This window comes from Pyricularia oryzae, chromosome 4, assembly GCF_000002495.2.
Source record: "Pyricularia oryzae 70-15 chromosome 4, whole genome shotgun sequence".
In the NCBI taxonomy this organism is placed as follows: domain Eukaryota; kingdom Fungi; phylum Ascomycota; class Sordariomycetes; order Magnaporthales; family Pyriculariaceae; genus Pyricularia; species Pyricularia oryzae.
This window is the reverse complement of record NC_017851.1, coordinates 1,401,015-1,425,864: the sequence shown is the minus strand read 5'-3', so window position 1 is coordinate 1,425,864 and position 24,850 is coordinate 1,401,015. Positions and strand designations below refer to the sequence as shown.

Here is a 24,850-nt window from a genome sequence, read left to right as displayed (position 1 = left end):
GAGATTTCCCTTCGTTCTCTCATAGGTACCTGCAGGTATCTTCATTTTTCGAACCACTGCGAAATTTAGCAGGGCATTACTTTCAGTGCTACATTGTCATTGTTTCCCACCACTGTATATAAGTATTCCTCCTGGCTTTCTTTTCTCGTTAGTTCATTTAAAAAAAAAAAAAAAAAGAGCTTTGACACCCACAGCGACCCTAAATTCACGTCATTTGCCTACTGCGGGGACACCTATTACTGCGGGGCAAACCCGTCCAAACGCCCTGCGTCCCAGGTACCTCAGGCACGGGATAGCGACCGTAAACTCCGCATTGCTCAAGAGGCTGCCAACAACGCTCTCGACAACCCATGCTCACAACTGGAAGCAATGGGTCGCGTAACAAATGAAGAGGTGCGCAAGACCCTTTCCCGGCAGCTTGTTCAAGCTGGGCCGCACCCCCATGAACCCCGTAGCCAGGACTGACATTCGCGCCACCTCGAAACCTCACAGTTCTTCATCAAGCTCGCGGAGCTCTTTGCCGCGCGCAAAGGGGATGACCACGGCCAGATACACCTGACCCAAAAACGACGTGAGCCACCACCAAGAAAGAGCCCCTCGATCGGTTTCCACATTTGCGACGAACCCTGAGGCCTAACATAGCACGCCTGACTTTCGACATTTATAGTGTCCCATGACGCCCCGCAATCATCCGACCCCGACGCCGACCTGCACCCGGAGAAGCCGCTACCGATCGTGGTGCGCGCCAGCAACGGCAAGGGCAGGGGCGCCAAGAAGGAGAAGCTGAGCCTCTCGACCACGGTTGACCCCGAAGGTCTGGACAGCTTTTACGCCCGGTACGCCGAAGTGTGCAAGGCCGGCATGGTGGCGCTTAAGCCCAGAGACAAGAGCAAGAAGAAGGCAAAGGCGAAGAAGAGGAAAGGTGGTGCGGTTACTGGAAAGGCATGAAACACGGCAGTTTTGAATCCCAAAACGTAACATGGCGTCCTCAAGGCATTGCTGCAGGTTAATCGCACAGGGAAATGACTGATGATACCCAAACCACTACTTTTATTCTTGGGCCGGACACATGCCGCTTCGTACAAGTAATTGCAAAGTTGAGAAGAATGATGTACGAAAGGAAAATCAGGTCCCAGAACGACTGAAGAGATATATTACAACGGAAGCATCGACCACTCTAGGTTTACCATTTGTCCTCAGCTTATCACAGAGCAATCCAAAAGCAGATCCAATATCACAAACGCCGCCATCATGCACCCCCTCGCGAACCACTCCTCCCATCACACCACCCACCCGCTCGCTGTTTCTGCGGTTGCAACTGAAGGACCTCGTCGTCGCTATAGTCCTGCATGCTCTCGAAAAGCTCTCGCTTGTGCTGGCAGGCCTCGCACTCCTTCTTCTGCGGCCTCTTTTGGTTGCCGACGTGCATGCACAGGCTCGAAGGGCACCGCGCTTCGGGCTCGCTGCTCTCGCAGCTGGCGAGCTTCTTGTAAAAAGTCCATTTCGTATTGCATGTCATGCATCGGTAGAAGTGCATTTCGCACATTTTTGTTGCTAAAAAAAGAGAGAGAAAAAAAAGGTTGGCCACCTTCTGAGGCTATTTTATGTTGTGTTCCGCACGAAAGCACGGATGTCCCGCGCGCGTGCTGTCGAGTTTGCCAGACTGCAATCTTGAGTAGTGGTGAGAATCAAAGGTCTCGCCCGGAATGAAATGGAAGGCCCGTTTTGAAGCAGTGGAGAGGAGAGGTTCGGTATGAGATACAAACTACTAGAAGTTCTTCTGGAAATCTCGCGTTTAAAGCAAAGTTACTGATGACACTACGCTGAGTGTCATCAACCCATGAGCCGACTCCCCGCTAGATCTTGTGGTTAGGTAGTTGACGTGGAAGCAAACCGATGCTCATGCGGCACCGGATCAGGTCTGTCACAAAAGGGAAACTTTCTATGTTGTCACAACCGATTGGGAACCATGGTGACCCTGATAGCCGGGCGATGCTTGAGTTCCCGGAAGGAACGCAAGATAGACGACCGCACTAACACCCATGGGCTTTTGACAAAACGAACCAAAGGGATGACACAGATCCATGAAAAATCCTGCCTGGTTTGCATGATTGACTGGAAAGCATAGTGCAAGCTTTGAGAGTCCTGTTTGCTCTCAGTTGCACCAAGTCCGAAAGCAATGCCACTCCTTTCGGCTGCCAAACAAATAACAGTTCCCAAGATGCCGTCGGGAATAATTGCGAACACACCCAAAGCCTCGACTGAGACACAAAAGAAACGGCGGAGTCCCCTCCAGTCGTGCAGATATTCCTAGCCCACTCCGCGGTGCGTTTGCTTCTGGCCACTCTTTCATTGTCAGTTGCGTTCAGAAGAAGCCGTTATTATCTCGAGTGTATGTTTTTAATGGGGCGATTGACTTCGTACGCCGTTTCCCGGGGTTGTTGGTTCTGAGTCCGCTGGCCTATCCACATGAAGACATGAGAGGAATGCAACAGTGAGCAGTTAAAGACATTTCCAGAAAAGTATCCTCCAGAGGTCAAGCCCTCGCACCATACGATCCAATACCGCTCAAATATCGAACATCTTATTACCGCGGAAAAATCAATACCGAAAGACGAAAACAGAAACAAAATTCGCATTCAATTTCAATACTTCTTTGACGAGCCGCCTCTTAGAAAGCTCATATCCGTAAATGCAAGCCCCCAACCACCCGAGCCAGAGGGCTCAAGGTGTATCGCAGCGTCAACCTTTTGGAATCCTCGGCCTTTATGATATAACGCGAGGTGAGCAAGTGACAGCGCCAACATATGACTCCCAAGAATATAAACATGGGGCAGAATAGAAGAACTTCGAAGTAAATCAGAAACAAATGGAAAAAAGGAGAAAGGCAATCTTGGATTTTGAACTCGAAACACGGTATACAGTATTAAGGGCTTTTGAAAGCAAAGTGCATGACGCATTTTGCAGACGGGTCTCAGATGGGTGGCATATCATAAAGATACCACCCCTCAACCATCCATGGCCAGACTCTGACCAGCTCAGCCCAGACCAGAATCAGCGTTTCACATAATCTGATCTTGAGTGAGCCCGACATGTGGATCAGTGTCCATGCTGTCTCCGCCGGCAGGGTTGACATATTTGACGAAGCTCAAGTTGAGAGGTCGTCCGCCATACTGGTAGCCCTGGAATTTGGCGATAGACGTCTCGGCGGTTTCGGCATTGTCGAACCGCACGACACCGCTACCACGGGAACGTCCGCTGGGCTCGTACTGTATCTCGGCTTGTTCGACCTTGCCAATAGTCGTAAAGAGTTCAACAAGATCCTCGTTGCTCGTCGACCAAGGAAGCTGTAGGCGTAGGATGTTAGCGCTGACTCAACCAAAATGTGCTATAAAGAGAAATTTGGTGTACCTACATTGCGAACGTATATGGTCTCGCTCCGGTCTGCACCAGCAGTGGCATTGTCTGTGAACGGGTTAGGCGGCACCGAGGCAGCGCCAGGCCCCATAGGACCGCCACCCATGTGACCGCCGTCGAAGCCACCGCCGCCGCCATAGCCGCCACGTCCAAAGCCTCCGGCACCGCCAAAGCCACCCCGCCCGGCGAAACCGCCACGACCAAAGCCGCCCATGCCACCACGCTGGCCAAAGCCGCCGCGGCCGCCACCGCCGAAGCCGCCTCCGGCGAAGCGATCCATGCGCACTTCAATCGTTCGGCCGTACCATTCGTAGCCATTGAACTGCTGGATAGCGTTGTTGGCATCGTCGGGATGATCGTAAATTACAATGCCGGAACCCTTGGGTCGGTTATCAGGAGTCATGTGGATATCCGCACGATGGACTCCGCCGACACGAGCTATTAAGACATGAGAATCATCATCAGCAGTGCAACTGGCAACCAGAGGTCCGGAATGGTTTCGAGAACTCACCTGCTTGTCTGAAAAGATCTTTCATCTCACGCCAATCCACGTTGTAAGGAAGCTGAAGCTAATTGTCAGTTCCAACCTTCCACCAGAAAGGTGAGGGAAAAGGCCGTTAGCGGCAAGAGGGGCATCACAAACGTTATTCACAAAGACTTGACGCCCTTGCGGAGGGCCGCTGGCACCTCCCATAGGGAAGCCGCCGCCGCCGCCGCCGCCAAAGCCGCCCTGGGCGCCGCCGCCGAAACCGCCACGGGCATTGTTAGCGCCCTGGAAACGGGGTTCGGCTTCTCGATCCTTTGCGCCGCAAAATCAGTTTCTCGTTCTTTGAACAGTCAGGAATTTAAAGTCTTACCTCGCGAACATATACCAGTCTTCCCATGAGGTTTTGGTTGCTCAGAGTGGCAACCGCGTTCTGGGCTTGCTCCCTGGTTGCATATTCCACAATACTGCAAAGTGTTAGCACGCATATTCCAAATTCGATAGGGAGACAGTATGGCCTTTTGCTTACCCGCATCCCTACAATCACTCACGGCCAATGCCCCGACCCATCCGTCAATCCAACAATTCCTTCAAGCAGTACGAGGATCCGAGAGAGAAAAAAGAGGCCATGGAACAAGAAAAGGCCCTCGATTAGACGCCCACCTTCGACATTCCGTTGGGGAGAAGTAGCACATCTGCAAAAATGACCTCGCCGGCTGCGCAGTACAAGAGTGAACATGAAGGTTAGCTGGGCAAACTTGGAAATTGAGCCGGGGCGACATACCTTGACGCATAAAGTCCTTCAAGTGATGCCACTTAACATCGTAAGAGAGATTACCAACGTAGACCCGGCGGTCTTGCTGGGAGTTCTCGCGCAAGTTGCTCATCATGTTATCCCTGGCCTGTACACGATCTTCGTTCGACCGGGGGGCTCCACCATAGCCCGAGTTCGATCCTCCAGCCAGCTGGCCCTGCTGGTTCATAGGAGACCGCGACCTCCTCCGGTTGTTCCGATCGGCACTACGCGATCGGTTACTGCGCGGCGAATAGGATCGACGGTTTCCGCTGCGTCCTGGGCTTCTGGACCGGCCACGACGAGGCGATCGAGACCTCTCACGCTGCAAGTTGTCAGTAAAGTGCTGTTTTGCCATAGTCAACAGACACTGGTGTTTAGTGTGCAAATATCATTCAAAAATGAGCGAGTGAGAGCAATTGAAGAAGAAAAATAGCGTAAGATAGATATATGGAAACATTGAAGGCAAAGGTGACGTAGTGTTTCGAGTAGCGCCGGGCGTCGCGACACGCACTCAGGTGCGGGGGATGACGGCAAGCACGGATGAATGGGCAACTCAACCCAGTCACAGCATCCAATGCTAGTAGCAGCTCCTGCTAAAGATTTAAGGTGAAAGCTTAAAAAGCGGCAGGCATGTAGCCAGGCACCCAAGCTCCGCCCACTTAGGAGGGTTTTGGCGGAGTCATCGCGCGTTTCGTGCAGAGGTGAGCCATTGCGAATTTCGGTCGGTGATTGTGGCGAAGGGCATCGTCGTTGTCGAGTGTCGGTGCGCGCGAAAGCCACAAAACAACGAATAGAGAACAGAATAGTCGTCTTCTATGAAAACCATACTTACAGGGCGATAGTTATCTCCGGAATCCGCTGCGCAACGAGAACAAAAGTTAGAATGTGGTGACACGAGTTAATGGCTGGATAAAGTGAGAGAATATCGGAAGGGAGGGAATAGAGCCGGAGTAAAGGTGAATGGATTCAACAGGCCAAAACCTTTTGTACAGTGTGCCAAAAACATGGGTGCGGGTTATAGGTACGTCCAGTCCTGGGGGTCCGACAGGGGCACCAAGAAGGGGAGAAGAAGGGGAGGGGAGGGTATGCACGGAAGCGTGGTGTGGCGTTGAATTAGCACAGCTCCTGTAAGGAGCTACATATGCAACAAGGTAAGGCAAAGCAGGGCAGGTATACATATGAGGCAGCCGGGCAAGCGTGCTGTCGCCGTGCAACGGCAGGGAGGTAATGGTGATGTCTGTGTTATGGGTGAAACTCCCGATATAAGCGGGAGGAGGCCATGAGGGAACGCCAGGCCAGAACTACCAGCCATGGAATCATTTGGGTGACTTTGAATGTTTATCCGGACAAGACGCAGGCGGACTGTATGGAGTACCACAACAGTTGCTGTGACCCAGATAAGCCAAAGAGGTACCATGTAAACCTAGCTCAAGTTCGCAGACACCAACCCATCGCTAGCGATGCGCACAACGCCTGTGTCCTCGGGCGGATGTTTCGGAGCAGATATGCTCAAATGGCAAGGGCTGTGATGTATCAGAGGTAGATAAGGTGGATGAGTAGGTAGGTAGAGTGGTAGACGGGGCACGAGTATATCCGGTGGAATGATGCAGATCAGATAGATAGTACCTGACGTGGCAAGTGAAACAAGCTCTTTGGGCGCGGGCTGAGAGATGATAGTAACAAGCTTCAGATATCGCAGGCGAGAGCAATGTGCACAAGAGGGATTATCTTGGAAGATGCCAAAGAGAAATAAAATGTTCAGAGGACCAGGTTGTACGGCGAGACGAAAAGTGCAGGAATGGAAAAGACTCGACAACAGTCAAACCAGGGATGCCGCCATCTCCTGAGACTTCAATGGGCGATCCTCCCGAGGTTGAGCGGAGTTAATTTGTTAACAGACTTACCCATGGTATAATTAATACCCCAACTTAGCCACTGGAAGAGGCAGTTGGTGGTAGGTATGTGTTACTTTGAGGGGGTGCGGAGGTGGTGCGAGAAGCTCGATGCGGCGACAAATCGAGGTCACTCTTGTGGAGGGGTCGCAAGCTATTGAGGTAAGGGTTGGAAGGCAGGTCTTAGTAAGTAAGGTATCCCTCAATTGTCAAAGTCAGGCAGCATTAGGTACACGGTGCTGCGGCGCGACCAGTACTGGACGTACGGATGACGCTCTGCAGGTCAAATGCAGCTTACTGGATTTAGAAAGTCGGCAGCGGCTTGTAGGAAAGATCCTGGTCTGGCTTGGAGATGGAGCCGATGCAGCAAGAAGCTGGAGGCACTTTGCTGGTTAGCGGCAGGCACACAAGAGACGTGTCGACAACAGTACGATGGGCCGCAGGGCGCGCTTCCAATCCTGAACCAACAAAAGACTTCAACTCCAATAGAAATCCAAGCTTGATTGCCGCTGGCGGTGGTATTGGTGAATGAACCGCAACAGTGGGAAGGGCTGCTGACCTGTTGTGTGGCCGTAGCTGCTTGCGCGTGCGACGGTCCTTCTTTTTTTTCCTCCTTGGGGGGGGGGGGGGGGGGTGTGTGGTGGTGTCGCAAACGCGCGCGTTTTTTCTTTCTTTTTTGTTGGACTGCGATTGAGGCTGTGGTCGCTACAAAACGGGCAAAATAGGAAATTCTGTATCTCGCTTCTCGTCGCTCTCGGAACCGACCGACAATGTCTAACAGGTTGTTGTGTCCTTTGACGTGGGCGTGTTGGATCGACTGAGTCCAAAGAGGTGCGAGTTGCGCTCGTTACTTGGCTGCACGCGAGAAAGGAGCTTGGATGCAAAAGCTGGGCACAAGTGGTGCTTTCGCAAGGGCCTGGGTTTCTCATTGGCGGGCTTTAGTCGCCGAGTTCTTAATTGGATGAACTGGCCTTGAAGTGGAGAAGGTCGCCCCTGTTGGCTGCATTTAGTAGACGTTTATTAATTACACCCAGTAAAATCATTCATTCAATCAGATCAATCTGGCCGTCAAACGGTTCTATTGAGCCAAAGATTCAGGTGTCAACCACTTGCGCTGGTACCGCGGGCGGACAAAAATTTTCCGAAACGTGTCGCAACGCGAGCTAGGTAGGTAAGGTGCAGTCTATCCGCCCTGCCGCATATCTTGACACAAGTCGACCTCAACGCGAGAGGTAGGCAGTATTTGGTAGTTCTAGACCTGTTTGGGCTTGCTCTGAATCGGTACTCTCAAATCTCTCCCCTGATGAGATATTACTCGTATGCTAGCTTCCATTGCAGATTGCTATGTGGGCATGCACCCACGCCCTGCTCTCGGGGAATCGTATGCTGACTGGGCTGGCTAAAGACAGACAGACACAGTCAGAGTCACAAATTGTGAGTGGGGCCTCAAGCTGGGGATGTGGAGAGGATATTTCGTGGGAACCAAACCTCAGCCTACCATCCAGATACTCCCCGTCTCATAGTCGGGACCAATCCTCGCAATTTTCCGCCGTCTGCCTACTGCAGTCCAGACCACTCGCCCAAAAGATTCTAGCGCAGCATGTTTTGACTGAGGGCGGATGTGCATCCCGAAAAGCCTGCCCAGTTTGGCTCACCAAGATCCGAGGCTTGGCAAATAGAGACATGGGCAATATAACCACAGGTGGGGTTCCAGCATTCATTCAGGTATGCAGCGAGCAGCAAGGCCGGTAGTGCGGCTCACCATAGGGATAACCATATTTGGATTCTGCAAAATCGCCCTACGGGACCAGCCATTTACGTATGGAGTACGGTGCGCAGATATCGCGCCATCGCTTTTACAGCACGCCATTGTCTCCATGTTCTGACTTGGACGGTTGGGCGGGTTGCTTCTTCCATTACATCCCGCCTATCTCCTTGTTACGCAGAGACTCTGCAACCATCCCCCCCTGGGCGCCTCTAAAGCTCGACATAGCCAGCAGGTTCTGTTATCTGACAGGTCAGCTCTATGGATATGATGACATTCAGTAAATCACGCAGCTATGCCTCTACTGGCAAGGATGTGGCGCCCCTCGACGGCAGATTGGATAAGCCATTTGTGGTCACTTCGCACTTGCGAACGAGGGTATGATTGCATGAAGATTTGGCGTTTGCCGATTTGGACGGGGGACTTGCCCAGAACGTACAACTTGGCTCCTTGAGAGCCGCAAATTCTCGGTCATACTCCTCCTACAAGGCGGCAACCAGACCAATAGAGACAGACGAACAGCCCAGATCACACATCAAGAGATCGCCACAAGGGAAACTCTTATTTTGGAGCTTCAGATACTATTCATTCTTCATTTCCTTGTCTCGACTAAGCGACCACGACTTTGGCGTTGGAAGGCAACCCGCCGGGTTCTGGTAGCACTGCGGAAAGGCTGACGGTGGTGAAACATGCCGATGCAAATGGGGGCACATGAGGAAGGGATCGGTGATGGAGGAATGCTGGCAGTGCATGAGGTCGAATGATTGGTTATACGATTACAACACCCGCCCACTTAACGTTATTCTGCTCCCACGAGGAGTCAGAGAGAGGCCTGCCCGGGGATTATCTTGGCTCCTACAGTCGCTCCAGACGTCTCGACTCGGGTGGCTGGGAGTGAAATCATGAATCCATATGGGCGAAGGCTTCCATGATTGGCGGACAGATCAGCGGGCGACATTGAAAGAGAAGCCGAGCAGTTTGTAAGCCAAAGTCTTTGCTAATGTCCAAGGAGGGTGGGCTCTTTGCAGGGACTACTCCGTACCTAAAATGGGCGCGCGAACACGAACACAAAGAAATACAGCAGGGCGTTCACCCAGACACGAACACAAAATGACTGTGCCGCTTTCCCCATGCAGCAAGGAGCTCGGTTTAGACTGACATATGCAGACAAGACCGCCCACAGCCCAGCCCTAGGACCCCCATTCGATGCCACCACACCCAGCCGTAATACCCAAGTTTAGCTCTGCAAAAAGTTCCCTTGGCTGCATAATCAGGCGGCTTGGATCCACTGGGCTTTTTTTTTGCTCAAAACTGCAGTGCAGAATTCTTCGCGAGGCAGAAAAGGGGGCTTCACGGTAGGATGCCCATGCTGTGCTATGCATGCATGGCTGCTCCTCGTCACCGACTTACAGTAGGACCTTGGATTCCCAGTGGAGACCTGGAGGTGAATTGGTTTGCGGCTTGAGCCGGGTCTGGATCTTTCGGGTTGCGCGTCATTCCATTGTTCGCCAACGGACCGATTGGGTCCTGGCTTGACTCCACCATTGAGTCTTTGTCAGCCTAAATATGGACCCAATCGAGTGGGGTCCTGCATCTCAAAAGCGAGAAAATCACTTGCAGCGTCGCCAAGCATCGGATCAGGCACGGAAAAGGTAGCTAGCTGATAGCTTCCTGTCTTGGTCAATAGGAATATCGAAGCTATCTACTGGACTGCCACGTGCAAGTTTGACTGCTTCATACTGCACTGTACGAAAACCGGTTTCAATTGCGCTCTCCTCGCTAGACAAATGTCCGCCCCTCGCTCCCTTGGGGCCATTGGCTCTGCAGCCCTCCGACCGCGCCCGCAACCACAGCTCCGATGCCTTCGGTCCGCCGCCCCAGCAGCCATCACCACGGGGCCGACAAGCTCCCCGGTAAGGCGAGCCTTCACAACCCCCACCAGCAGCAAAAACCAGCCACCACAGACCCAGTTTCAAGCACGACGACCGCGAGCAGCGCCCGCAACAACGCCGTCGCCATCTTCCCAATCCCGCCGCTCCTACCACTCCGCCGACCACCCGTCCGAGGACGCCCTCCCCTTCGGCAAGACCGAGACCGCCATCCTGACCGCGGCCTACGCCCACGTCCCCGAGCACGGCTTCACGGACCGTGCCCTCGCCCTCGGCGCCCGTGACGCCGGCCTGCCCGACATCTCCACCACCATCCTGCCGGGCGGCGCGTTCGCCCTCGTCCGCTGGCACCTCGTCACCCGTCGCCGCGAGCTCGAGGCCCGCGCCAGGGAGTTCTTCCCCGCCGCCGCCACCAACGCGTCCAAGCCGTTGACGCAGGCGCAGGTGAACGCCCGCGCCGAGCAGCTCACCTGGGCGCGGCTACATGCCAACCGCGCCGTCATCGGCCGGTGGCAGGAGGTACGTGATTTTTGTAGAAGCTACTATTTCTTTTTCTTTGAATGAAGAAAAGAACAAGACAAAAAAGGGTACTCCGTCAACGCAACTCCAAGGTTAACACAACTCACAGGCCCTCGCCATAATGGCCCAACCGAGCTGCGCCCCCGAGGCCCTCAAGGAGCTCGCCCAGCTCGCCGACGACATTTGGTTCCTGGCCGGCGACGCCGCCGTCGACCCTTCGTGGTATACCAAGCGTGCCGCCCTGTCGGCCACGTACGCCGCGACGGAGCTCTTCATGACCAACGACCGCTCCCCCGACTTTGGCGAGACCCGCGAGTTTCTGGCCCGTCGCTTCGCCGACGCCGCCGAGGTCAGCGGTGCCATCGGGTCCGTGGGTCAGTGGATCGGCTTCACTGCCAGCGCGGGCGTCAACGTCTTGAGGAGCAAGGGCGTCAGGATATAATTTTTGGTCAGCGCTAGTGCGACCAGTGTAATCAGTCAGTTATTGTGCGTATGTGTTGTTTGTGTATAATACAGGGTGTAGAATATATGTACAACAAAAGAAAGTATACAAGTTTTCTGGAGTAATGTACATCCAGCGCTTCTTTGTCGACCTTGGGTTCATCCATGAAACGAACATTAGCCCATCATCATTGCTTTCTCCTTTTCTTTTGATTGTTCGAGCAAAGATTGCAGTTTAAAGCAAACTCCTTCCAAGCAACACAAGGCCCTCGACCTGTTACCAGACCCCAGTCGCTCACTCATGAGAACAAACGCCTACTCCAATGCTTAGCCCATATCTTAACTCCCTTGCAATAATACACGAGCGCCCCCAAAAAGCAAATCGGTATCTGGATGTTTGTTTTGCCTTAGCGTGCCTGAGGGCCAGCCAACGTGCGTTGGCGAGGATCAGTCATTCTAGGGGTGATATGCCAGAGTTAGTATTCGCACAAGCAGGAAAGACGGCCCCTTGAGATGCTTACCTGTGGATCTTGACGTCCTTGTCGACCTTGGCACGACCCTCGATGGCGTTTGGTGTGATCATGATATACTGTCGGCTGACAGACCTACGTGCGGCAGAAACCTTTTGTTGACGGCCAGGTTAGTAACAGATACCTGAGCGGTATGTGGGTATCATATATAAATATGAGTGTTGTGTGCTTACCAGCATGTTTGTGCTAATGGCCCTGTTCACGTTGTCCATGAACACATCAAACTCATCCAGACAGCGAAGCGGCGAACCCATGGAATCCCATATTGCCAGCAACAGGCAGATGGAAGAAAAGGACTTCTCGCCACCAGACAGCGTTTTGGTGTTCCTGCCCTGTCCGTTTTTCTTGGTGGCATCAGGCTCAACCTGGATCTGCAGCTTCCGGTTGACGTGGTCCAGGAGAAGCTGGCCGCGATAGCCACGCTCGCTGAGTAGGTAGATGAAATTGGTCCGCGCGCTCGCCGAGATATAGCGCTGGAAGAGTCGCCACTTCTCTAGACGAAGAGCCATGGTCCGCTTCAGCTGCTTTATCACCTGCAAGCTCCCCTTGAGCGACTTGGAGGCGTGCTCAAAGTTCTTCTTGGCGGTTGCGGCCTCGGCTTCCACCTGCGCCTCGGTCTTGCCAATGCGCTTGTTGCGGTCATCAAGCTGCTTCTTGACGATGTCCAACTTCTTTTGCACTGCCTGATGCGTTTCGCCCTCGGGCACAAACACCCTTTCCGGAAAGATCTTCGATGCTTCGGTGGTGAACTCTTGGACAATTGTTTCCTGCTCCCCTACTTTCCTCTCTGCTCGTCGCAAATCGTCTTTGAGTTTTTCCATTTCCTCCATTGCGGCATTCTTCTGGCTGAGCTCCATCGCCCTCCCGTCGGCGTATCCCTTGATCTTATCCATGGCCCTACCCCTACGCGCCATGAATTGGTCTCGCGTGGCCTTTTCCTTCGCCAGCTCCGCATGGAGGGCCTGAACCTTTTTGTTTTGCTCGTCCATGATTGCGCGCAGCTCTCCATACTGACGCCCCACGGTTTCAAACTCTTCTTGCAGGCGCGCCCTGGCCTCCTCCAGTCCCTGAAGACGAGCGTCGTAGCCTTCGAACTGATCGAGGTCGCGCTCAATGCCTAGAATTGACGCCTCGCATTGTCTCTCTTCCCTATGGAGCTCTGTCTTGGTCTGTCGTTGCTGCTGCAGCTCCTGTTCACACTGCTGGACTTTCCTCCGCTGATCGTCACGCTTTTGGCAAAGGCGAGTATATTCGTCCTTAAGCTGCGCCAAGTACTCCCGCTCCTGAGCTATCTGAGCGTGCGCATCGGCCTTCATCCGCGGCTTGGTGCCGGGGTTCGGATTGACCTGAGAAGTCGACAGGTTTTGGCCGCCTTGCCTAGCGGTTAGACGGTAGCCCCTGCTCTTGGTCCTTTCGTTGAAAGAAAGGCAGGCTTTGACATTTCTTGGCGGCGGTCCGTCGAACATGGCCTTTTCGGCTGCCTTTCGATCCGGGATGAGGATGACTTGCTCAATGGAACCGGAGATGATCAGTTGGTTACGTATCAAGTCATCGTCAAACTTGAGCACCCGCAGGATTGTATCGAATTCGGTATCTGGTTCCTTGTCTGCCGTGTTGAGCGGAGCACGGTTGCCAATCGCGATGGGGCATCTTTGGATACCGAGACGACGCATGGTGGTTTGAAGGCGTTGCTGGTCTGCCTTGCTAGTGACGACAAACGCATTCAGTTGTTGACCAAGCGTCTTTTCGAGCAAACTTGACCATTCCGGTTTATGTAGTCGAATCAGAGAGCCCATAGGCCCAATGGGCTTTTCCCTGTATCCGGAGTCGCTGGCGATCTGGCGCAACAGTTCCGGCACGCGAGGCTCGTACCCGTCCAGCGGAGACCGATCGTTTCTCTCCAAGTCCCTGATCTTGCCTTCCTGGGCCCTGATCTCCTGCTGCTTGGCCTCCGCCGCCCGGTGCATCTTTATTTGCTCGTTTTTCGCGTCGTCTCGCAGTTGCTCGAGACCTGGACCGCGTGCTGCGTTTTCGTTTAACCGCTCGCGGATCTGTTCGAGTCGATCTTTTTCAGCAGCAAGCCTATCTCGGTTTCGGGTGACCTCCTCGCCGGTCGATCCGGCTACGATCTTCTTCTCCTGTTCGATGCTGGCAGCGTTGGCCTTTAGTGCCTTGTCATGATGCTTCAGCTGTGTATGCGCATCACGCTCGTCCTGGCGAATCCTTTCCAGCTCCCGCCTCGCAGCATCAAACTTTTCTTGTGCAGCATCGGTCATGGCGGCAGCTTCAGGCTCCTCCTCGGCCATACGTTCCGCCTCGGCAACAGCCCGCTCGTAGGTTCTATCTGCGGCATCAAACGCTGCGGATTTTCTCTCGATCTCGAGCTCTTGGGCGCGTATTCTGTCATTGACATCCCGTACTTTATCATGCCGACCCTCCAGAATCTTCTCCTGGTCCTGAACCTGTGCCCAGGCAAGCTGTTGGGCGTAGAGACGCCTTTTCCGGCGCAGCTCTTCGTTTTGCTTCATGGACTCGTGAAGCTTCTGGGCTTCTTCGTATTTCTTTTTGGTCAAAACCACTCTCTCCTCCTGCTCCGGTATCTTGGAACGGGCGGACTCAACAAACTCATTGACCAGTCGGTAATCGTTGTCCAACTGTTCCAGCTGCACGCCCATGATGAAGAATTGATACTTTTCCGAGTCGGAGGCAGAATTCAAAAATGATCTGGCCTGGTCTTGGGAGAGGACATTGAGCGGGTTGTCAACCTGCAAACAGAAATACTCGACAATCTCCTCAACGAGAGCCTTTTTGGTTCCGATGATCCTTCCGGACTTGGATTTGACCTTGAAGCCGCTGCTTCCGGTAGTCGAGAAATGCCGCTCGACTGTGATCGAGTCGCCATAGATATCATGCTGGAAAGCATCAAGTCCTTCATTCTTGATTGTCACCGACAAGATTGCTTGTTGTTGTCCTGACTTGACCAGCGCCTTGAGACTGCCTGCACGGTTTGTCGAGCTTGCCTTGCCTCCAAGACAAACAGTAATCGCCGTCAAGATGGCACTCTTGCCGCTGCCATTCTCGCCAACAATAAAGTTCATCAAAGGACCCAACTCAACGTTCAGCCTTTCGTGACACATAAAGTTTACGCACTCAACCCTCAGTAGAATTCCATTTTCTGCCGTATGGTTTTGGCCTACGATATTTGGCCGGCTACGCAGTCGTTGTGTGGCGCGCTGATCGTCCTCCTTTTCATGTTGCAGATGCGCGAACTCCTTGTCGCGGAGCATTTCGTACTGGGTTCCGGCCACAAGGTCGCCTTCGCCTTCGTCTTCCATATTAAAATCTTCCTCCTCCCCATCCTCTTCTTCATCGTCATTGCTCGGATTAGGAGCTCGGCGAGAGGAGTGGCTCGGTATAATAGGTTTGACATCTTCGGGTGTTGAGAGGCGGACACGTTTTCTCTGTTTGTCGTCATCAGTAAAGGCAGCTTCCAAGGCGATCTCCAGGACTTCTATATCTGGAGCTTCACTGCTACTAACAGATTCGTTGCGCCGGGCAGAGCTCGATTCGGCGGTATCGACAACCTCATCTTCATCTTGCTCGAACCGCGTCCGCTTGTGAGCAGGGCTGCCTGCAAGCCCGTTTACCGTGCGCTTGGGCATTTTAGCGACCAGAGACTTGTTTTCTGACAAGCCTCATATCATCGAGTGCGCATAGGTAGAATGGGTGCGCTTTATTTGGATGCAAACGGACAATGAGCAAACGAGGGCATCTGCGACAATCCAGGGAGACGCGACGAGCGCGTTCAACCCCACATCAGAAAGTTCTGGTGGGTCACTAAATTGGTTTACAGCACTGTGGGGCACGGGGGGGAGCAAAAATTGGTTGGTACTGCGCAAACGTCAGCGCACAGAGTTCCCTAGAGAAACAACAGTAATTTATACCAGGGGCTGTTTTACCAGAGACTGGGCGAAGTCTCATTTCAGTGCCACTCAAGAAGGAAAATGCAGCGACATGAGATACATCGTGAACTAAAACAGTGCAAAACTTGCCTCCTGAAAGCAGGGTTGCTAACATTGAAAACGTCAGGACTCCAAGTTACATTAACGTACGCCTTATATTAGCTGCTTGTCATGTTCATGTTCCCCAATTTTTCGTCCACACATGCACCAGTACTTGGGGAATCCGGTTTAGAGACGGCGACATAATCTAGACTACACCTAGAACTAGAACTACGGAAAAAATACTTCATGTTCTAGAATAGCCTACTCTATCCAAGCTTATCCTAGTACGGCACAGAGCACGCCTCTCAAAAATAGCTGTGACAACAGCTGCGGTGCATTCTGTGGTCAGTGGTACGCTAAAGCATCCGCTGCGGGGGAGCTTTGCATGCATACCTCCATAGAGCAACGACCTGCCACTATACATCGACCTGTTACTGCATTGTAGGGATTGTCCAAGCCATCTGTCTTGGTTAAAAACATCGATTCGGGCAATTCCAAGAGGCCGGCCTCCGTGCACTTTTACGCACAATGAGCGCAAACGAATCTGGGAAAGGGAAGGGCGTCCCCCTGAGACCAGCGAACCCAGCAGCAGTCGATGCCATCACGAATGGGACAAAAGCAGACAATGTCCCCCAAAATGAATCTGCCTCGTTCGGGCCAGACTCATTGCCGGAGAACTGCGTTGAGTACATGATCTTTCTTATAGATCAGCAACTAGAGCCAAACAATGTTTTGTCAAGTTTAGAAGCTGTCAAAAAGGCGGGCGTTCAACTCATGGAAAGTCTCGCCAAGGATTACATCTGGCAACGCGACGGCTTCAGCTTGGAGATCAAAAGCCATGCGGGTAAGAGCCAACTCTTCTCTTCTGTACTTAACAAGGTGGGGGGAAGATTAAATAAACAAAAGAAAACTGACATAACGCAATTTGGAGGGCTGCTACATCTTCACGGTGTCACGGATCACGGCGACTCGGTGGAGGATGAATGGCTCATAGTCTATGTGCTCCGTGAACTTACCAAGTCCTTCAACAACATATGGATTCGTGTCTTCGACAGCGATGGCGAGTTTCTGCTGGTCGAGGCGGCAAACGTTGCACCCAAATGGCTCAACCCCGAGATGGACGGCAACCGAGTCTGGATCCACCAGGGGAAGCTGATGCTTGTTCCGCTGGCAGCAGGAGATAACGGGGCCAGCAAGTCCATCTCGCTCCCGGATGCCGTTGCCTTCATCAAATCTCAAGAATCCTCGCTGGTGCACTCCTCCTTCGTCGAATCCGAGGCATTCTACCGGCTGGAAAAGTACCCCCGACAGATCACCGACTCGATCCACTGTTCGCTCGTCACCATCCCCAGGAAATTAGCATACGTGATACACGACAGGCCCAAGGCCATCGCGCCGGCAGTCGAGGCCTTCTACCTGCGGGACCCCAAGGCGCTGAAGCCGCTCCTGACTGACCCGCCGTCCCGCGAGCTGGAATTCCCGCCCGTCGATCTCGTCACCGTCAGCGTACGGTTCACCAAGGTACTGTTCGCCCAGCTCCGGTCGCAGCGGTTCGAGCCGCCACCGCCAGCCTGGGCCGAGCTCCTCCCGCCACTACCATCCGAGTCCGACGTGGGGGCTGAACCACACTCGGCGCGCGCACAGCTCGAGATGGGCATGAAAGTTACCACTGGGTTTGAGCTACTGGCTGCCGGCGCGGAGAAGAGCCGAAGCCGGGTTGCCCGCGAGGTGGCAATCGTCCTGGACGATCTGAGGGAGGATGGCGCTGATGCGCTGCCCAGTGACGCTGATATCCGCGCCTGGAAGGACGTCGACAGGGACGACGACGAGTCTTGGCTGGATATCAACTACGACGACTTCGATCGGGAGCTGGACGGGAAAAAGCGGGCTGGCGCCGCGGGGGACTCGGGCAAACGGGATGCGGGCTTCGGCGCCACCAACGCCCAGGCAGATCTGCGCAAGATAGTAGAGCGGTTCGAGGCATTCCTCAACGACGACGACGCCGGCATCGATGGCGCCGAGGTGGATGACATGGACATGGATGATGATGAGGATGACGACTCTGACGAAGACAGCGATGGAGAAGACAAAGAAGTGAGCTTTGACGAGGAAGAGTTTGCTCGCATGATGAGGGAGATGATGGGTCTGCCCGCGACGGATAGGACAGGCAAGTGTCCTGCCAGGCCAGCCGCTCCGCCCAAGGGCTCTGCGGCAGCGGGAGAGGATGAACAGGAAATCAAGGCCATTCAGGAGCTAGCGGCTCAAATGGAAGCAGAACTGAATGTACACGGCGCACTGAAGCTTGATCCAACACCCAAGAAGCTCGCCGCCCTCAAGGGAAAGGCACCAGCAAGAGGAGCATCGTCAAGCAGTAAGATGCCTGTGGAGAATCTTGACAGTGATGACGACGATGAGGACGACGAGGATGGCGAGGACGGCGAGCTCAACATAGACTATAACCTTGCCAAGAATTTGCTAGAGAGCTTCAAGAGCCAAGGTGGTATGGCAGGGCCAGCAGGTAACATGTTGGGCATGATGGGTATGGGTTTGCCGCGCGACGAAGACGACGGCAGAGACGGAAAGTAATATGCGCCTCGGCAGGTCTGACGATTGGAAGCCGATAATTTTCGTTAGATCGATGGCGCGAAACGGCATGCCCTACTCCCCTGGCTGCCGACGGCTCGAGGTACAGAAACAAGTTTAAACATATAACGGGATGCGCTGCCTTCCTCAATATAGTGAGTTTGTTACCATTGGATGCCAGTACTATTGTTCTAGTCTAGAATAGTATGAAGGAGCGCGACACGTCTTTGGTGAAGCTGGTTAAGGTGGCGCGTGCTCAATTCGCGCTAGAGAACCCCAAGTTTTCTCGGCGTTGCGCTGCGCGACGCAAAACCCCATTGACCCACGCTTCCATTCAACCTCCGCCCAACTTCCAAGCAACGAATCCCCATTCCCCCCTGTCCTTTCCCTCCCCTTTCAAAAAGTCACCTCGTTTTTTTATAGGTTCAGGTAAACAGCTGCAAAAGAGATGAAAGCAGGCAAGCCCTGGACCATAAAGAGCTTCCTGCTGCTGCTGTAGCCGCCATAGGAACCCGCCACGCACACGCAGCCGACGAAAAAGAGGCGCAGCTGCCTGGCGAACTCGGGGTTGGGGTGCGCGGCGGCCCAGGCCAGGCCGGCGCCCAGCAGGCCGTTGTAGAGGCCCTGGTTGGCGGCGAGGACCGACGTCTTCATGGCAAAATCCTTGGATAGGCCAAAGGCGTTCTTGCCGTTGGCTTTGACATTGGTCCACATGAACATCTCGAGCACGGTGATATACCCGTGCAGGGCGGCCAGGAGGCCTGTTGCGACAGCGCCGGCGACGGGCATTTTGTGATTTTTGTTGTGTTTTTTTGGGGTTTTCTTTTTTTTTTTTGTGAACAGTATCTCGTTTGAAGTGTTGATATTGGCTGAGGCGATACTAGGCCAACGACGTAATATGAGCAGTTTACAGGTAGTGTGTGATGGTCTTGAGATGCTAAGATGATTGAAAATTAATCAAATCAGGACTGACTTTATTCCTGACTCTCTTAGGTGTTCGAATTCCACGATAGACTGACTACCCCTGAGCTGAAGCGGAAAGAAAAAGAATGTTCCGAGTCGTGACTTGTGTCGCCCTAGGGCCAAGCAATAACCTTAACGACTGTCGGTTTGATTCAAGCAGACACGACTCGATGCAGTACAGCTCAGATGTTCTCGGTTGAGTTTATCTTCTTCGCATCCATCTGTATTATCTTGCTCCAAGCTCACTCATTCTATCCTGGGTCATTCATTTGGCTAGCTAATCTTGACTTTTTCGAGTATTATTTGCGGGTTTTGCAAAGATAATCCACGACCCGTATCAATCCAGGGGTTCCTTTCTGGCCTCCAGCCCGAAATACCCCACATAGGCTATGCCGCGGTAATGAGGAGTACGGAATGCTACCGCTTACCAGTTTCATGTGTGGTTGCTCTTTGCTGTCCCAGATCTAATAGTAACTAATCACACTTCTACCCGTCTTCGTCCAACGCATTTAACCATTGCTGTTGCATGCTTCAACCTCCTGTGTGTCAATCATCCAATTCGATCAGTATAAGTGGTAAACTTTTGACAGTTTGCCGAGGCCCGGGTGTAGTCCCTCTCGCTTAATCTCCATGACCGCGAGATATTGGTAAATACATGGGCCAGCCATTTGTCTTATATGGAATTCGATCAGTCCTTTGGTCACTTGCACCTCTCTTGCAATCCTTCTCTCTCGGCTCTCCTCGGGGCGGGTGCCGGCTCCTTCGGGCACGGTGGAAGGGTCTATTTTGGATTCGATATATACACCAGCGACTAGGTAGTCAAGCATATGCCCTGCGTTTGGCCTCTATCTATAATCTTCCAGTATACGTGAATATCAATAACACATGGGGTCGTTTCGTTAGCACGCCATGGCATAACAGGCATTGTTGGCATCCCCCTAAGTTGTAGCTCTTTAACAGTTTATGTTCTCTGTCTATCTATTACTGGGGCTTTGCTTGGATCGAAATTTATGCAGGCTTTTGTTTATCTGTACATGCGCCAGGTTTTTTTCTAGTACTCGTACAAGCTGGCTGCGGTCCGCGGTTTCGTCAGCCAAGTATACCAGCTTTAGTATGATGGTGTTCCTGTCAATTTTTTTCTGAGTTCCAATTCAGCTCCGAGTAATAAGGACTAGTTTTTTACGTTCGTATACAGTTTTCCATCGAGTAGGTTGATGTGGTTATGTTGCTAGATAACAAACTCAAGTATTTCCCTTCCATTTTACGCTTATATTTCCAAAAGAAGGTGTTAAATCTAAGAAAATTATCAACATCCCTAGCAAGCCAATCGAAGTCACAAAAAGTACATTGATACAAAGATAATGATCCATAGATTATACTCTTAAGGTTCGACGCAGCACTGAGAGTTGCACATCGGGATATCGGAAGCCGACGTCGTCGTCTTGTAAGTAGAATCCCAAGGTCAAAACGAACCAGCGATGTCAGGGACCCACTTCATAGCCGGCCCGGATCGGTCTGATAAAAGCCAGGGCCAGCAGGCTTGGTTGACGACAGCCTGGCCCGTGCACACATACTGACCACTCACAGACCGAGCTTTTGACATTTGCGGTTCCCAGTCTAGCGTGCGGCAAACCAACCTCACAGCGTGCCTGAGAGAGCTTCAATTCCAATTGACATTGAGCTCCCCAAAGGCCACCAGCACAGCGACAACGAGCCATTGGCGGCCGACACAGCAATCAACGGGCACAGAACCGAGCCCATAAAATTCCAGCAGAATTGGATCGAACATAATATCACCGCCGTCGCAATAGACGAGCACCGCAAAAAACCCATACAACATCGCGACCCGACCGACGCGGTCATCGCCGACGCCATGTCTTCCTCCACCAGCAAAGCTGCGCTGTACGTGCCATCTACAGCTTTGGCTTTGCATCTCAGGAGAGAGGTGATCTGTTACTGACAGCAGTCGCCGATGCAGCTCGCTCTACCGCCGGTCCCTGAAGCTGTCTCTGGACTGGGCAGTCCACCGTCACCTGTGGCGGGGCCAGGCGCTCTACATCCGGTCTCTCTTTGAAGCTAACAAGAACCTGACCGAGCCCAAGCAAATACGAGTACGTTGTGGGCGTCTAGGAGGGTGACCAGATTGACCGGGAGATACTGGTCTTTGGGTTGGACAGGATGTCCGGGAGAGAAATAGAGGCGACACGGAATGACTAACAAGCGATAAAAAAACCTGCAGGCACTGCTCAGGGAGACGGAGAAGCTCCTCGAGACGTGGAAGCACCCCGACCCCTACTGCCACCCTACGGCCCCAGGAGGTATGTCACCAAAGAGCCTGCCCTTGCAGATAGAAGATGCATCATTCACATATCGGACAAATCGCTGACTTGACGTACTACAAAACAGGCTCCAAATATGAGAGGAACCTTGCTCCCCCAAGGGTTGACCGTAAGTTCACACTGTTTCCACAGGACTGCGGTCGCAGAGACACTGCTAGCTTTGAACGCTCGACTGACTATCTCACAGCTCCCCCGCCATTGAAGTTTTAAGTTGTGTGTTGATATAACTGGTACAAGGGGTTGCAAACATGGAAATGTGTAAATAGGCCTCGGTGATCAAATAGAAGTCAAGATCCTACTACGTCAGCTTCTGTGGGACGTTGTGAATATGCGTTTTCGGTTGTGACGTTCATGTTTGATACCACGGCCGTCCAGAGTCGCGCAGAATACTTACATGATTGTCCTTTGAACCTAGCCATTGATGAAGCCCACAAAAACACACATAGCGGAGGACGGATGCATCGACCAGCCAGGCACCAAGCACCGAGCTAACAGGACACGAAGACGAAAAAAAAAACACATCAGATCACCATATTCCAAGAAAGTCACGAATGAATGGAACCAGAAAATTAAAGTAAAATGCCAAACGGCGACTGTGGATATTGTTCAGAAAGTGCTCTCAATCATGACCATTTGCCGTGGGGAATTAATGTACAACCCAAAACGCAGTAAAAAGAACGCAACCCATAAAACCCGAGAATCCGTGACCCCAATGTCATGACACCCAAACAAAGAACCGAAAAACAAAAAGCCAGACACGCTTTACATCTCTTGGCTGGCGTTCTTGCCACCAGCAGTCTTTCCGGTCTTCTTGGGCAGCAGGTCTGAGGTAGAGAGTTAGCATAATGTCTTGCGCAGAGTGAGACATGATGCACCAATGGCACAAGTTGAAACTTACTCTGGTGAATGTTGGGCAGGACACCACCTTGGGCGATGGTAACATGACCCAAAAGCTTGTTCAACTCCTCATCGTTCCTGATGGCAAGTTGCAGATGACGGGGGATGATACGGGTCTTCTTATTGTCGCGGGCGGCGTTGCCAGCCAACTCGAGAATCTCAGCAGCGAGGTACTCGAGGACGGCAGCCAGATAGACGGGAGCACCGGCACCGACACGCTGGGCGTAGTTACCCTTGCGGAGCAGACGGTGGACACGACCGACGGGGAAAGCGAGACCAGCCTTGGACGAACGGCTAAATGAAGGATGAGATAGTTAGCGCCTGAAGTTTACCAGGAACATGAAGCGCGTCTGACAAGCCCAGATTTCAACAAAAAGACGCGTCTATTATTGAAGACCCAAAAGCCAAAGCAGATTGAACACCTCAGATCAGGCTAGAATGAGAATCACACTCACGATTGCGCGTTCTTGGAACCGCTGGCCTTGCCGCCGGACTTGCCGCCTCCAGTCATTTTGAATGTAGGTTTGGGGTGGAAAAAGTTTCAAAAAGTTGTATTGTATGCGTCAGAAGACGATGTGAGGCTTGATTTGCTGGGTTTGCGTTGGTAAATGGGCGTTTGGGAATATTGTTTTGGTTGTAATGATGAATGAGATGGGAGGGCGAGATAGACGGCAGTGGGGGAGCTCGTAGGTTAAGTACTTTTCGCGCGTCAGAGGCAAATCACGGAATCACTGGCAGAAAGTGCGCTAAGCCCAAAGCGGACAGTACCTTGGTTGCGGAGTGGAGCCCAAATGGTCGCGCAGTCCAACAGGAAAATGCAGGGCGGGCGCCCCACATGCATGTACGTACCGTTTTGCGCGCTCAGATCAAACTGCACACAATCTTGCGGCCGCCACAGCTTTTCCCTAAACAGACGCGTCTGTTATCATACCTCTGCCTCCCCCTTTCCCCTTCTCTCACTGTTCCATCCTCTCTGCTCTGTTTCTCACCCGGACCAACTGGTTCCTGATTTTCTTTTTCCCTCTTTCTTTCGCATTTGGACCTTTATTTGACGTGATCCTGGCACCTGCCCCCTTGGCATGGGTGGTTCCTTGGACCCGCGACACATTTTTTTCGTGTTTTGATTTTACTGATTTGACTTTCCAACCTGTTCGCGCGGCCAGTCCGTCCCGGCACTGTCAACTCTCAATCACTCTCATGTCTCAACAAAGTCGGGTATCGACGCACATCCTCGATCCTAACGTTCATGTCAATGAGGGTTCATTGATGGAATTTTCATCTTACTTGGACCATTTCGCTCGTGTAGACCTGAAAGGTCGGAAGCGAAATTTCAGCCTGGGGGTGCATTTTGTTGCGGGACACAGGAGAGCTGGAGGGCGCGTGGTTTGTGGGCGATAGGGCTCGGGTTATGACGTGGGTGCAAGACCCAAGTGAAAGTTGCACATCGACGACCATCGACTTTAGTTCTCGTCTTGTCGCTCCATCCAGAGAGACAGTGTTTTGGCACCAAGAGACGGAAATTGGAAGACCATTTTTGCTTATTGGAGGCGCTTGGTCTTGGATGATCCCGTCCAGTCTCACCTTTTGTGTGTTGCTTGGTCTACCAGTACGATTTTTTTTTTCAAGACTCAAGTGGTCTTGAAGCATCTCAAAGTGAGTCTATAGTCTAAAATTTTCTGATTTTTCATTCGAGTTTTTTATATTAGACGCATACTGGTATATCCAGTATATGTACGATATATTCAACATGTCATATATAGTACCAAAACATCAAAATATATCACAAAATCTCATCAGGAACCCCATGTGACCTTGGGAGGTCAAATTTCAGCCTTATATGCACATAAATCTTGCCCGAACCCCACGGGGAACCGGCAGTCGTAGATTCGGGGATCTTGGATGTCGGACTCGGGTCCGACAAGAGGGTCTGGACAATGCAGCGAGCCGCTGACCGAACTGTGAGCCCTGGACGGACGCTGTAACGCCCAGGCGGGAGCGGGCGAGTCTGGGCTGGACGAGGCGGACCGGAAAGACGCGTCAATACAGTCGCGTGGGGACGCCTGACAGTATCGAACACATGTTTGCACTGACTGTTGGCCAGGTAGTCGATAGGTAGTTGGGCTGCAAATGCGCTGACGCCATTCTTGGTGCAACTCTGGGAGCATTTATTTTGACCCTTGTGCGCATATACACTTTATTGTTGGGAGTACAGCATGTTACTACATTTCTATGTGAATTTTCCTCGAATCCTGCAGCACCTGCCTCGATTTTGGTGGTTGTCAGGTTCAAGTGTGCTAATTGCGTTGTGAGGCTGGTTTGGCAACATTCGCG

At 52.5% G+C, this 24,850-nt stretch overlaps 9 protein-coding genes across 9 annotated transcripts; 4 read left to right on the top strand and 5 right to left on the bottom strand.

Annotated features, from left to right (window-relative positions):
- The first annotated feature begins 2 nt into the window (after window positions 1-2).
- Window positions 3-1,254, top strand: MGG_03572 (uncharacterized protein). The gene is made up of 3 exons (XM_003716293.1): window positions 3-393; window positions 493-571; window positions 668-1,254. Exons 1-3 carry the CDS (start codon window positions 370-372, stop codon window positions 946-948), a joined length of 384 nt encoding a protein of 127 aa, XP_003716341.1. The 5' UTR covers window positions 3-369; the 3' UTR covers window positions 949-1,254.
- On the bottom strand, window positions 1,250-1,546 carry MGG_17071 (uncharacterized protein; the record flags this gene model as incomplete). Its single annotated transcript, XM_003716292.1, has 1 exon — window positions 1,250-1,546. One exon carries the CDS (start codon window positions 1,544-1,546, stop codon window positions 1,250-1,252), a length of 297 nt encoding a protein of 98 aa, XP_003716340.1.
- Window positions 1,547-1,845: 299 nt separating this feature from the next.
- MGG_13526 (RNP domain-containing protein) lies at window positions 1,846-6,347 on the bottom strand. The gene is made up of 9 exons (XM_003716291.1): window positions 5,530-6,347; window positions 4,686-5,019; window positions 4,565-4,617; window positions 4,431-4,438; window positions 4,275-4,368; window positions 4,061-4,216; window positions 3,929-3,980; window positions 3,416-3,855; window positions 1,846-3,347 (listed from the first exon to the last, which is right to left on the bottom strand). Exons 2-9 carry the CDS (start codon window positions 4,882-4,884, stop codon window positions 3,063-3,065), a joined length of 1,287 nt encoding a protein of 428 aa, XP_003716339.1. The 5' UTR covers window positions 4,885-5,019; window positions 5,530-6,347; the 3' UTR covers window positions 1,846-3,062.
- Window positions 6,348-9,965: 3,618 nt separating this feature from the next.
- On the top strand, window positions 9,966-11,342 carry MGG_15280 (uncharacterized protein). The gene is made up of 2 exons (XM_003716290.1): window positions 9,966-10,762; window positions 10,872-11,342. Exons 1-2 carry the CDS (start codon window positions 10,142-10,144, stop codon window positions 11,202-11,204), a joined length of 954 nt encoding a protein of 317 aa, XP_003716338.1. The 5' UTR covers window positions 9,966-10,141; the 3' UTR covers window positions 11,205-11,342.
- On the bottom strand, window positions 11,195-15,544 carry MGG_15281 (uncharacterized protein). The gene is made up of 4 exons (XM_003716289.1): window positions 15,273-15,544; window positions 11,907-15,194; window positions 11,725-11,825; window positions 11,195-11,659 (listed from the first exon to the last, which is right to left on the bottom strand). The coding sequence occupies exons 1-4, from the start codon at window positions 15,393-15,395 to the stop codon at window positions 11,611-11,613; spliced, it is 3,561 nt and encodes a 1,186-aa protein (XP_003716337.1). The 5' UTR covers window positions 15,396-15,544; the 3' UTR covers window positions 11,195-11,610.
- A 336-nt stretch (window positions 15,545-15,880) lies between these two features.
- On the top strand, window positions 15,881-18,490 carry MGG_03574 (uncharacterized protein). Its single transcript, XM_003716288.1, has 2 exons — window positions 15,881-16,581; window positions 16,669-18,490. Exons 1-2 carry the CDS (start codon window positions 16,266-16,268, stop codon window positions 18,321-18,323), a joined length of 1,971 nt encoding a protein of 656 aa, XP_003716336.1. The 5' UTR covers window positions 15,881-16,265; the 3' UTR covers window positions 18,324-18,490.
- Window positions 18,491-18,737: 247 nt separating this feature from the next.
- Window positions 18,738-19,109, bottom strand: MGG_03575 (uncharacterized protein; the record flags this gene model as incomplete). Its single annotated transcript, XM_003716287.1, has 1 exon — window positions 18,738-19,109. The coding sequence occupies one exon, from the start codon at window positions 19,107-19,109 to the stop codon at window positions 18,738-18,740; it is 372 nt and encodes a 123-aa protein (XP_003716335.1).
- A 1,769-nt stretch (window positions 19,110-20,878) lies between these two features.
- Window positions 20,879-21,914, top strand: MGG_03576 (LYR family protein). Its single transcript, XM_003716286.1, has 5 exons — window positions 20,879-21,185; window positions 21,262-21,394; window positions 21,523-21,601; window positions 21,690-21,731; window positions 21,810-21,914. Exons 1-5 carry the CDS (start codon window positions 21,157-21,159, stop codon window positions 21,830-21,832), a joined length of 306 nt encoding a protein of 101 aa, XP_003716334.1. The 5' UTR covers window positions 20,879-21,156; the 3' UTR covers window positions 21,833-21,914.
- Window positions 21,860-23,184, bottom strand: MGG_03577 (histone H2A). The gene is made up of 3 exons (XM_003716285.1): window positions 22,975-23,184; window positions 22,521-22,813; window positions 21,860-22,446 (listed from the first exon to the last, which is right to left on the bottom strand). Exons 1-3 carry the CDS (start codon window positions 23,028-23,030, stop codon window positions 22,385-22,387), a joined length of 411 nt encoding a protein of 136 aa, XP_003716333.1. The 5' UTR covers window positions 23,031-23,184; the 3' UTR covers window positions 21,860-22,384.
- Between the last annotated feature and the right edge of the window lie 1,666 nt (window positions 23,185-24,850).